Here is a 13684-nt window from a genome sequence, read left to right as displayed (position 1 = left end):
AACTCAATCATACAACGACCATCTCTAAATCATGCTGTACTTTGAGAGGGTGGAAACCAGTTGGCGTGTGAGTGTTTACCGATCACAATGAGCCCTGTGGATCAGAAGTCGTGATAACACAAGGAAACAAACGCAGCTTATTGATAAAAACAGAAGCTGAAGCGGTGAGCATGTGTTCAGCGAAGTCAATCATTGACAGAGAAGCCAGAGGTCGAGTAGAAGCGGCGGGCAGCACGGACGTCATCGGATGGGATGGGTGGGGCCTGTTTTTGCAGCTCGGTCAGATGATTCGTGTCAATTAAAGAGCCAATAAAGACCTGATGCCAGTAACCTTCATCTCAGGTCCTTTAAGATCATGCGTTTGAACTGTTAATGTTTGACCGGTTTCACAATGTCACCATTGACCCTCATCTGAAGGAACGCACATTTATCAGAAGTATACATTTGAGTTTGACGACCGGGTCAAAATGTGTGTCAAAAGTCACACTTCAGTCAAATATAGTTCCATCTTCAGCAATAGTTATAAATAAAACAGCTTTACTGTCATACAATCATGTCCTATTATATTTTACACTGAAATTAATTTCATTGGCTGTTCCCAAAAATTATAAGGACATGATAAGGAATAATAAAAGTGTGATTTTATCGAGTGCTGGTCTTCAGTTTTGAGTATTTAAGTAAGATATTCAACAAAATAATACTATTATTCTTCTGTGGAACACAAATAAGAATATTTCAGTTGTTTTTGTTCATACAGTGAAAAAAAAACTGTTGTGATACAAAGATAAATTACTATAATGTCCTATTATATTTTACACAATTTTATTGGCTGTTTTAAGAGAAAGTAACATTTTGGGGAGCTCAAAAAAGTAAAAGTAAATTATTATGGAATAATACAAGCGTGATTCTGCTTTGGAAACATAATCAAGTACTAAGTTAGTGTATATACAGTATGTGTATTTTTGGGTGTTTATATATATATATATATATAAACTGTTTTTATTCATACATTGAAAATAAATGGGGCCCATCATTTTTTTCTTTAAATGATCTAAAATATAAATGTAAATCTTCACAGAAAAAAAGAAAGTCTTACAGGTTTGGAACAAAAAACAAAAAACAAAAAAAAACTGCTGTGACATAAAAAATAAAGTCTATAATGTCTTGTTATATTTTACACTGAAATTAATTCCATTGGCTGTTTTAATTAAATTTGGTTCAAAAGTATTAAAAGGAAATAAGGAATAATAAAAGTGTGATTTTTGCCTCCAAAACATAAACAAGTATTAAGTTAGCCTTCGATTTTGAGTATTTCTTGAAGTAAGATATTTAAGAAAACAACACAAAATAACTCTTTTAATAATAATAAAAATAAAAAATTTTGCGGAACACAAATTAGATACTTTGAAGTGCGTTTACTTTCAGCTGTTTTTGTTCATTGAATGAAAGTCAGGGGGGTCCAAAAGAAAATTGAGACTTTGTTTAAATGATCTTCACAGAAAAAAATTAAGTCATACAGGTTTGAAATTAAAAAAAAGAAGCTAATATAGGCCAAACACTGTTGCGATGTAAGGATGAAATGTCATATTATACTTTACACCAAAATAAATTTCATTGGCTGTTTTAAGTGAACGTAAAATATGGGGGAGCTCGAAAAAGTTAATTAAGGAATAATGAAAGTGTGATTTTTGCCTCAGAAACATAATTGAGTACTGAGATAGTATTCAGTATCAAGAGCATTTGAGTATAACATATATAAATATATGCAAACACCTGTCTGGGTTTCAAATAAAATAGAGAAGAAAAACTATAAATGAGTCAGTGTGCACGTCATACATCCACATATAACTGCACCTGTACGGCTCATGCTTTAAAAATAGATCCTCACTTCAGTTTTCTGCTGTTACGAACATATTCGAGCTGTTAGTGCAGCGTCTCGTCTGTCAAATAAAGAGATTACTCTCTTGTTGCACACTTTGAGGAACCAAACTGAAGTTTTTTATGCAACTCACACTATTTTACACTTTATCTCGATGAGCGTGAAAAAACACATTGAAAGCAAAAGAATGAAACAGAACTTCAGAAAATAAACTGCTCATTTGGTCATGTGAATTAATTCTTCCAAACATCCCAACAGGGCTTTATTTCCTTTCCCGTTTTCTCGTGAAAGCCCATTTACAGCCATGCAGATACCAGCAGGACGTTATTCTGAGTGTGTGTTAATCGTTAAGACATCTGGATATTGTAAAGTGACGCTGCTGAAGGAGGAAGAAGATGACGATGCAACAGCAGCATCTCCATCTCTTTACCTCACAGCAAAAACATGCTGAAAATTACTCCACTCGACAGACATTCATCTTTATGAGTGCTTGGGTGCCGGGGGTTATCGAAAACTGAAAACATTTGAAAAAATTTAATTAAATAAAATTTTAAAAGTCAGCTAGTTGCCTGAAGGAAAAATTTCTCATTTTCATGATTTGAAGTTAAAGTACTAAAACTAAAAAAAAAATTTTTTATATTAAAACTATATAGAAATAATTTAAAAAATTGAAAATTAAAAAACTAAAATACTAAAACTTTAACTAAAATGAAAACACATATGGGTTTTTAATGTAAAAATAAAAAATAAGACATATCCGTCTTAGAGACATTTTTACAATACTAAATATTCATTTATATCTGTTCACTCATTATTATAAAGCGCAAAAAATCTATATTTAGAAATAACTAGTCACTTGAAATTATATTTATATTTTTTTATACATTTAAAAAACAATTCCCTATACATTAAAATGTGCCTAAAATGAGCAAAAATAATGACTATCATATATTTTTACTATGAGTTACAGAAGAAACCCACTATAATGTTATTCAGTGTGACAGTATGTATACCAAAAAATCTGGTCAGGCTTATTTAAAACCAGAATTTGTCATCAAGAAGTTTTTAATATTTAAAATATAATCAAATTTCATATGAGCACTCTTTTTTATGTTTTATAAGTACAGGTCAGAATAAGTATGTTGATTCATTTTTACATAAATATATCTGTTACACTCAAAGACGATGGAACAATATTTCACCCATATTTTGACATTTTATTTTCACAAAAGTTAATTAAAACATTAAAGTACTTTATGATGCGGACACCAAAATGTATGTGTGTGTGTGTGTGTGTGTGTGTATAAACATAGATGTTTCTTTTCACATGCGGGAAGTCACATGACATGATCAGGAAATTCACCTCAGACCACCGACTACAACGCTAAGATGTCCAAATCCACCATTTCAAAGGGTTAATTGTTTCAAAGCAGTTTTACAGAAAATCATGATGTTAATGTTTATAAAAGCTTAATATCTTCATGTTGCATTTAGCAGATTAGAGCTGGATGATAACAGTTACATTTTGTGATGACATAAACAATTAAAGCAGTGGAGATTTTCTATATAGTATATATCACTTTATGTGAGTATACTGTGTGTATGCAAATAAAGTTGGATGCACTTAAATATCCAACATTACTGTATATATAGAACTGGGGGGTAATATAAATGAATCCTTTTTAATGAAAGCAACAGAGATATAAAGTTTTTATCTGGGAATTGAACAACGTACTAGTTTATCCAGTAGAAACAGCACAGTTTACTAGCAGGACTAGTAAGGATTTCACAGGACTTTAAAGCAATTTAACCTGTCAGTGTGTGCAAATCTCTAGACATCATCAGGCCTTTTTCAGGCTGTTCCCTGTACTTGAGGAACTTATGAAATTTAAGATATTATTACAGCAATATTTTTCTGTTAACAGAAACATTCTGAAACAACGTGTGCCATTTAAGTAAAACTAACTGCTTCAACTCACTCCAGATGCAGATATTTGACATGTTTTAACCCATAAACTCTCACATCACTGTTCAATTCTGCTAGAACTCAATCTAGCAAAGCTAGCAAATTTCCATTGCTTTGAAATGTTTTAATAATTCAAAATCACCCGATTGCTGTGTTTTCATGACTTTTGAGCACTTGTGCACATCGATCACCTCCTCGATATTCATGATTATAATCTAACTTTCACTTAAGCTTTTTCTCACCGTCATATCATCAGAGCTGCCAGCAGAACAACAGGAGAAGCACTAAAAACAGTAGTGCTTGTCTGATGAAAAATGACATGCATTTGGTTTCCCTTTTTTTTTTTCCATTGTCTTGCTTACGCAACATCTCACGGTTCAGCCCAGACACATACGTTAAAGGGACAGTTCACCCAAAAATGATTTACTCACCCTCAAGCCATCCTATGTGTATATGACTTCTTTCATACAAATACAATAGGAGTTAAGTTAAAAAAAACAATGTCCTGGCTCTTCCCATCTTTATAAAGGCAGTGAATGGGTGTTGAAAATTTGAAGCCCAAAGTGCATCCATCCATTATAAAAAGTGTTTCACACGGCTCCGCGGGGTTAATAAAGGCCTTCTGAAGCGAATCAATGCGTTTGTGTAAGAAAAATATCCATATTTAAAACTTTATAAACCGTAATCTGTAACATAATATGTCGTACGCGCGTTCACTAGAGAGTGATGCTCCAGCGAATGACGCAGGTGTGGCAGAAGCTCCTTTTTTAAAGCTCACACTCTACCTTCCATAACACAGCATATCAACATACAATACCATCATTAACTTGTTAGACAAAACAATTCACAGTGCATATGCAAAGAGATATGTGCTTTATGTAAACTGCATAACTCCCAAAGTGAAACATAAGTGAACATACACACTTAATTTCCCAGCGAAAATGCGATGTTACACAGCTCTTGTTGTGTGTGTACTTGAGAATAAACACACTCATCCTGAGGCTGCAGGTGAGCGTTTGAGCAGTTCAGAGTGAACATCACCTCGCCGTACTGAACCTCTTCCTCCTTCTCTTTCCTCTCCTTCCGCTTTTTCTGTGGTTTGACCTCGACGTATTCCGCATCAGCAGCCGGGAGTAATTCTGCACAGAAAGAAGAAATGATGAATGGCGAGACATTACCGGACATTTCTACACATACTGAAAAGCTGTTGGTTACTACTAGTCTACTGCAAAAATAGCAGCTCCTTAAACATTAATGATGACACTTTCTCTGAGTCAGTTCTCTATTTTTGTAAAAGGGAAAAACTGTTTGCATTGAACATGAAATGGGAACTGTCTGACTGATCCTGAGCAAAAGAATCGACTCCAAAAGAGTCAAAAAAGATTTGTTCACTTACCAAACACCATATGATTTAGAGTTTGCAAACATTATCTTAATCCATAAAGCAGCATTCAAACATTAAACTATGTGATTTCAAAAGACAGAAGTCACCGAAAAATCTAGTTAAACTACTGTCTGAATCTAAAGTGATAAAAGCTTTTGTTTTCAATGTGTGATAGTGACCAAATGACCTTGAGTTTTAGGAAGTACCATCATTAATTCAATGATTGAGACTAATAAACCACAAACTGATAGAGTCTTGTGTTGTTTTAAAGAGTACAGCAGATCTCAGAGCTTCACTGAGTTTCTTACCTCTTTTCTTCTTTTCACCCTTTTTCTTATGAGAGATATCAGCATATATGATGTCCGCACTGCCAGCAGGAGCTGATGGGAAAACACTGATATTAGCAACAGATAAACTACAACCTAATTTCAATCATAAAAGTATTGGCTCCAAAACTAGGTTTATAACAGATAATTATCAGATCATGCTGATTAATGTTTTTATATCGAACTGTTTGCATGGAAAATATCAAGAAAAAAGTGAATACAGAATACAGGAAGTAAGATCACATCTTCTCTAATCTTAGATTTATGAAAATAAAAATATGAGTAAATTCTGAGTAAATATGACCCTTTGTGTGGAAGCATGGTAATTTGCATATGGAACTGGAATCGAAATTACTAAAGATTCTCAGGACACTAATATATTGCCTATGTACCAACATACTGTATAATATACATGCTCGTTTAGATCATCAGAAGGTGAATTCATAGATACTAAACATGGTAAGATTACATATAGGTAAGATGACAGGAACGAGTGGTTCCATCATAAGCATGCATAAAACAGTATAAAATCTCAAAGACAACATACACAATGACCTGAAGGATATGTGTGTTCATTCACAGAAAGGTTTTTCTATGAATTAATTAGAGAATAGTACATTTTTCACTGTGAATTTCCTATGGAAAATGTAGTGAGAGGGGGAATTCTCAACATGCCATTAGGTCGTAAATGTATCTGGTCTAGCAAAGGTGTCGTGGTTGCCATGGTAACCAGTGGCATGTGGTCGTTCGCAGACATCCTGGCACCCAGTCTATTGGGTGAGGGGTCTGTGATGACTTGTTAATCTAATGAATAACTGATTTGTTAAATCAAATGAAAAATTGTGTTTTTGATTGGTCCAGACACTACACTACACATAAAAGTCGCCTTCCCAAATATTATATATATATGACTTCATTGTTAAACTTTATAATTAATTAATTCCAGTCATTTGTAATCAAGGCTTTAATGTTTTCCTGTTTACAAGTGGCTATTTATTTTCACATTTCACTAATTGGTTTCTAATAAATAGAATTTTGTAATTATATATTACTATGGTATATAGTGTTATCAAAATGCAGTGCCAGAAAAAAACTAAACATGTGGATGTTTTACACGTTTCACATGTTGCTGTAAAATTTTTTCAAACCAACTAACATTGTGAACATACGAAGACTTTCGTAAATCAGAAAAGATTTATGAACAATCAACATAAAAAATGTATTATGTGTTTTTATGCATAAATGTATATTATGTGTTTCATGATTGAGGCCCAATGAATTTAACTTTGCCATACATACTGTGATCATATTGAGTACAAGCCAAAAATTAATTGTCAAAAATAATTTTTTTCAATCAATTTACACCAGTTTACATTGGTTAATCCCAGAATTTTTTTTTAATTTCCACCAAAATTGGCTTGGATCATCTTCACCACGTATATAATGTTTCTGCTTTTGGCTTTTGGTGCAATTGTCTTTAAAACTGTCTGTAAGGGAGTGCAATGACTAAACAAATCTATTCAGAATATATAACATATAAGCCACAAATCCTCTCAAGATTTTAATGCGTATTGTTTTTGGCTCTGTAATTGCTACTTGCATCGTGTACTACACTTGAACTTTTATCAGTAAGTATATGAACTATACAGATTCAAAATGAACTGACCTGTCGACTTGACCTGTTTTTTCTTGTAGGCGTGATATACAGTGATGAACAGCAGAATCAGGATCAGAGCAACGCAGCCCAGAGCAATCAGAGAGACATGTAAAACTTTGGAAGAAAGAAACACAAGCTCAATTAAATCAAACTACAAAACTGCTTCAAAAAGTTCATTCGTACCAACTGCAGCAGCAACAAGAACAACTAGCACAGTAAATTAGTTCAAAAATCATTTTAGCTACAGAAGACTACAGCCTGTGGATCTCTCAAAACCATCAATATTCAGTTTATTTGAAATTTGCAGTAGTTGCTGTTGCTCAACACACACACATCGATGAAGGAAATACTCCATGGGTGAGATTCACCAGCTTTTGAGAAACTCATACCATATTCTGAATCCTTTACTGTTGAGGTCACAGATGCAGTAGATGGTCCTGTAATAAAACATAATTTCAGAATAACCTGTTTTCTCCCTTAATATAAATTACTGCAGAGATAACTAATAATTTAGTTATGTATTGTATTCGGTGGCTAATTAAGACATTTACTTTGTTTGATTCTCATGAAACCTGTCTAGGTCAAGTCCAGGTCACATTTCAGTTCAAAATCTGTACTAACTGTAAGTAATACGTAACTGTAAGTAAGTAATATTTTGCATTCATGATTCATTGAATGTTTTTAGGGGCATTAAATCATTTTGCACTGTGACATTTAGGCCTCAAATACCTGACATATGACGAAAATTCAAAAAAGGGGAAAAAAATACATTCTCAATGCATTAATGCAAAAAAATATTAATATGTAGAAATTAACTATATTAAAAAATTTAAAATATACACACTGTAATGGTTGCATTTGTTTTCCGTCTTTAAATTATGGCAATTAAAATCATAATATTATCATCATAAAATGTACCTGAGAGAAATGTATCATATGCAGTTGCAAAAAAATGAAAATGTATCATATGCAATTGCAGTAATAATAATCAAATACCAATTATCACTGTAAATAATCGCAATTACAACAACAAAAAAACTAAATTGTAGAACATTACAGTAAAGAAAATGTAGAAAATGTCGTGAAAAACGGTCAAAATGCAAATAAAATGTATTGTTGTAAATGTAATGGTTGTAGTTCTAATTTTCCTCATGCAAAATATAATTTCTTTTGATTTTGTGGTGAAATGTTTATTTGATTGTTTATAATTTAGCAAGTGAAAAAGTAAGAAAATAAGTAAATAAACTACAGATAAACAACAAATAAACACAGAAAGGTTTATATAAATCTGGTCTCACTTAATTAAAAAATAAAATAGAATCAACTAAAAAGTCCTAGAGGAGGTAAAACCATCACAGTCCATCAACATACGCTTCAGAGATATTGCACTCTGGCATAAGAGGATTTTGTGGTGAAGTATGAGTTTGGCATGCTCTCGACAGGTTTTGGGAGATTCACTCATCTTCATCACTCTTGTTGCTGTTGCTGTGGTTTTTATAAATACGTTGACATTCATGTATTAAAAGCTCACCAGAACAGGGTTTCAGACTAATGGCCGTCTGTCCGTGACTGACGTGGTTCTTCACACTGCAGCTGATGCTTCCATCAGTTCCCTCATCCAGATCAGTGCTGGGGTTTCCATCCATCAGTGGATCTCCATTCAGAGTCCAGCTGTAGAGGAGCTGATCCCCCTCAGAGGAGCAGGACGCCCTCATCGCCCCACTGGAGGAGCAGCGGATCGACACTTCCACTGAGCCAACAGGAGCTGGAGGGAGGGACACGTGACAGTCACACAACTCCTCCTCGACTCATTAGGAGTCAATGTCAAGACATTACTAAACATAAATGTATTGCTGAGATGAAAGCTGGACTTAATTAAACATGCAGCGTACAGTAGGTTAGTCATGTGACAACAATGTATCAAATGACTGTTTGAAATGCTTTCATATGTTATATATAAACCAGTAGGCAGTGTACAGTAAGCAACATGCTGGTATTTCAATCTGAAAATAATCTTAGTACAAAAGTGCAGATGAATTTGACTAAATCCTTCTCGTTACTCAATAATGAGCTGCATAAATAAAACCCTTCACAGAGATTCAACTGATTCGTTTGCATGAGGTCTTTGGAGAACATGAGATTGTAATGAGTCGGATGAGAGAGTTTCTGTACCTTCAACATTCACTTGAAGATCTGTAGATGTTTCTGAGCCGTCTGAGCGATGATCGAGTTTTAATGTGTAATTCCCTGAATCTGCTCTGATCACACGGTTTATTATCAGAGTCCCATTAATGACTGTAACTTCAGGTCTGTTACTATAAAGATCACAATCCCTCATCCTGCCATATTTTACTCTACAAACGGGATCAGTTGTGCTGTTGTTGCTTATTCTCTTTTGTATCTTCATGTCACTAGTGTTCAGCGCCATCAGCAGATTGAGTTTGTGTCCCAGAGCTGCATAACAGGGATCAGTCTGATTTAACCAGCAGAAACGATCCAGACCTGAAGAACAAAACACACACACAAACACACAGGTTTGTTTTTGTGAAAAGTGGGGACATCCCATAGGCGTAATGGTTTTTATACTGTACAGACCGTATATTCTATTGCCCTACACCAACCCTACCCCTAAACCTACCCCTCACAGGAAACTTTGTGCTATTTCAGATTTTCAATACACTCCATTCTGTGTGATTTATAAGCGTTTTGAAAAGTGGGGACATGGCGTAATGTCCTGAAAAGTCACCTTCTCCTTGTAATACCCATGTCATACCTTTGTCATTATACACATTTATGTCCTCATTTGTCACAAAAACGCGCACGCACACACACACAAATAACGGTGTATAAATATGTCTTCCATTATGAAATAAAATCAGACACAAATGACAAACATTTACAGTTCAACAGAAGAAACATCTTCTGACAGACTCTTGATATGATCTCACACATCTGATCTAAAATAATGCTCATCTTCATCAAACAGATGCTTAACTCTTATATACTAAACAAAGTCATATTACTTGACAGATTTAATTTAATTTAGTATGTAATAAAAATAACTGTTAAAATAAAGCATTCAATTTAATTTAAAACACTATAATATTAGCTAGTCTGTGCGCCAACAGTCAAAAAGCTAATCTAAATGTTGATTTTATTAAAATAAACTCTGCTCTAATACTTTCACTTTCTACAAACACTTTATGCACTTTAACATGTGATAATCTGATAATGCACATTTTTTGTCTTTGTCCTGCACTTTCTTTTCAATCCCATTAACGTGCCACATTTCTTTTTATTAATAATGTCTTGATATTTCTGACATCATGTTTAATGGGTAGACATAATTTGATGAGTCCTCCATATAACACAAAAATATTTTAAAAAGACTAAATACGTTCACAAAATGACTGACATTTTCCAGCACAATGGACATGATAATACTCCACTAAAACAAACTGTTAAGAAGATCAGATATCACTATGACTAGTTCACTGCAGACTCTTAACACAAATGCTTTTATATCAGAGATGCATCTGACTAAAAAGCATCACAAAAGAGTTTGATGTGAAAGTGACTCACATGCAGCAGTTTGCAGCAGCAGCATCAGTCCTAAGATGAGCATCATTTCAGTTTCCAGTTTCCAGAAGAACCCAATCCCAGCAGAAAAGGGTGATGCTGCTTCAGATCGTGACACGAGTGTCTGGACTTCTGTCCGTCTCGGTTCACAGCGATGCTCAGACTGGATTGACACACGAGAAAATATCTGACCTCTTCACTGAGGAAAGAGGAAGTTTGATATTCAGATTTATTTTGGCTATAAATACGCAGCGTGCTGTCATAGACATGCAAATAATGGGGGGGGGGGGCTGTTTCTGTGAATAACGGTTTCCAATTCATTAGGTAAATGAGCATATACAATTGTACACTTTGTTTGACAATAAAGTTGTGGTTGTTGTACCTTTCCTTGAGTACTTGGCTTCAATATTCTGATTTGCAAAAGCTTCACAGTATAGCTTTTGTCAGTTAACCCTTTCTTGATCCCTTAACTTAACTATTGATCTGAAAAATTTCACAGTGCAGTTGGTCAGTTAACTCTTCCCTGATTCATTTACATCACTATTTTGATTTGTGAAAACGTTCACAGTGCCGTTATGGTCAGATAGCACATGTACGTCTGCAAGATGTCTGTTAAAGATCTCTTGATCTGGAAAGCATCTGCTGTGGACAAACATCTAACAGACGACTTTCATATGTCAGTTTTACATACATTCTACATCATAAACATCTTAAAGACATCTAATAGACGTCTGTTTGACATCTAAAAGGAAACGTCCTATAGACGTATTGCAGATGAGCAAACACTCTAAAAAATACGTCTTGCAGATGTAAATGCAGACATCAAATAGACGTCTCCGAGATGTATGTGTGCTATCAGGGAACGGTTCAGTCAGTAACATCACCATTCTGATCTGTGAAAAATTTCACAGTTCACCACGAGTCAGCTGACCCTTCCCTTGGTCACTAACATCACTATTCTGATCTCTGAAAACTGACTCGTGAAACTAACTGTGAAAGTTTTCACAGATCAGAATAGAACAAAGATCACACTCCCTCATCCTGCCACATTTTACTCTACAAAATGGATCAATTGTGCTGTTGTTGCTTATTCTCTTTTGTATTCTCATGTTATATTCACTAGTGTTCAGCACCATCAGCAGATTGAGTTTGTGTCCCTGAGATGCGTAACATCGGATCAGTCTGATTAAACCAGTAGAAACGATCCAGACCTGAAGAACAAACACATTTAGTCATTTAGCAGACAAACACACAAACACACACACACAGAGAGAGAGAAGTGTGTACAAGAGCGAAGAACAGTGGATTTAAAGGAGTGAAAGTAAGCTGTAAAGAGAGCTGTAAGAAAGTAAGAAACAGTGGAAAAGTATCTGAAATATTTTGAATGAAATATTAGCTTAGTTTGCAAGGTAAAGAAATATGTTACTGTTATACTTAACAAAGATACATTTCTAAGAAGAGTTTATTGAGATGAAGGAGGGGGTGATGAACTCAGACTTAAACTTCACATAATGAACTTAAAGCCACAAACTTCACATTTTGACTTCATGTGTCTATAACACACATGCTGAACTCTTTTACTATGATTTAAACTCTTCCATTTCACAAATCAATTTCTCCACTAACTCTGCAGACTCCTAATGTAATATTACAGTGTGTTTTATTCAGATATTTTTATTTGATTATGTTTTATATTTTTTATTTAATCAGCAGCATGAGTTTGATGTGAAAGTGACTCACATGCACAAGCAGTTTGTAGCAGCAGCATCAGTCCAAAGATGAGTAACATTTCTCTAAAGCCCATTGTCAAGAAGAGCCCAATCCCAGCAGAAGAGTGTGATGCCGCTTCAGTCACACAATCACTACTCACTCTGACAGACGAGCCCGACTGACACTCATCTGTGCTCACAATACATTAATAAAACGACTGCAGTTTCTGTGAGAGAAAAGGAAGTTGATATAATTTGCAGTTTGGGGCCTTGTACAAGGTCACAAGAACAGACAACACATATAGGTTTGCTTTTCCATCATGGTGGGGACTTTCCATTGATTATGCTTATGAATAGTTCAGCCATGAAACTCTACTCACGTTCTCATTGGTTTGTTCAATTCAATGTTCCCAGCAAATCGAATTCACATACTCATTACTGTTTACCAATATAACCAGGACATATTCAATGAATGCTATGTCTGCACGCTATGCGTGTCCTCATCTTAGCCGACCACCTCCCCAGCACCACCTGCCTAGATCCGTTACGGGAATCTTCCTCTCTCTAGCGGCAGCAGCAGCAGCATGTTTTCTTTTAATGTCATGATCTGAGCATTTAGCAGAAGCAAGTCTACTTGCTCAGCAGCAGCAGCAGCGTAGAAGATCTAGTCCGCCAAGACCAAACCTATGCACATTCTATTTACATTAATAAAGTTTTTTGTCATGACTGAACTGCAGATTTACATTTTCACAAAGACATTATTTAGTATGTTAATAAGCTGTTTTTATTACAGCAGCAGGGCTCATAATGAATTCTCAACAAGTATTGACCACAGGGAAAAACTGGCTATAATTAACTGCTGACTAACAAACATCTACTAAAGAAACTGTCTGCCATGATTTGCACATTTTCTGTCAATTTCCACGAGTTCTGGCACAAAATCATAATCGATGACATTCCCTGTAAACTCGACTGGAAAATTGACCATCAGAAGTTTATCTAGAATATCTAAAGTGTTTTATTATTATTATTATTATTATTATTATATTCCTCACTCTACACCACTGAAACAAAAATATGAGGGACAAAATGACCTGCGTTGTGAAACAAATATACAGGGGAAAAAACAGCTAAACAAACCAGTTGTCATAAGGATATTTATAATGTCAGTTTTAAACCCAGCA

General features: G+C 34.7%; 1 protein-coding gene across 2 annotated transcripts; it reads right to left on the bottom strand.

Annotated features, from left to right (window-relative positions):
* Window positions 1-4478: 4478 nt before the first annotated feature.
* Window positions 4479-12613, bottom strand: LOC107568126 (uncharacterized). Of its 2 annotated transcripts, XM_016253980.1 has the most exons (7): window positions 12532-12613; window positions 9385-9714; window positions 8744-8977; window positions 7602-7649; window positions 7222-7326; window positions 5538-5609; window positions 4479-4984 (listed from the first exon to the last, which is right to left on the bottom strand). In XM_016253980.1, the coding sequence occupies exons 1-7, from the start codon at window positions 12593-12595 to the stop codon at window positions 4770-4772; spliced, it is 1068 nt and encodes a 355-aa protein (XP_016109466.1). In that variant the 5' UTR covers window positions 12596-12613; the 3' UTR covers window positions 4479-4769. The 2 variants fall into 2 exon arrangements, with proteins under 2 accessions (XP_016109466.1, XP_016109467.1); XM_016253981.1 differs by lacking the exon at window positions 7602-7649.
* Window positions 12614-13684: the final 1071 nt, after the last annotated feature.

Source organism: Sinocyclocheilus grahami, unplaced genomic scaffold (genome assembly GCF_001515645.1).
Source record: "Sinocyclocheilus grahami isolate Dianchi unplaced genomic scaffold, SAMN03320097.WGS_v1.1 scaffold1217.1, whole genome shotgun sequence".
In the NCBI taxonomy this organism is placed as follows: Eukaryota; Metazoa; Chordata; class Actinopteri; order Cypriniformes; family Cyprinidae; genus Sinocyclocheilus; species Sinocyclocheilus grahami.
The sequence above is the reverse complement of the archived record's forward strand: the minus strand, read 5'-3'. Positions and strand labels throughout refer to the sequence as shown.

Bases quoted from the DNA above. Each gene is read 5' to 3' on its own strand.
- LOC107568126 (XM_016253980.1), bottom strand. From the start codon at position 12,595: ATGGGCTTTAGAGAAATGTTACTCATCTTTGGACTGATGCTGCTGCTA. The intron at 8,978-9,384 runs GTACAGAAACTC...CCCTCCCTCCAG, and splicing joins TCTTCAAGTGAATGTTGAAG to CTCCTGTTGGCTCAGTGGAA. The intron at 7,650-8,743 runs GTGAGCTTTTAA...GTTTTATTACAG, and splicing joins TAGTCTGAAACCCTGTTCTG to GACCATCTACTGCATCTGTG.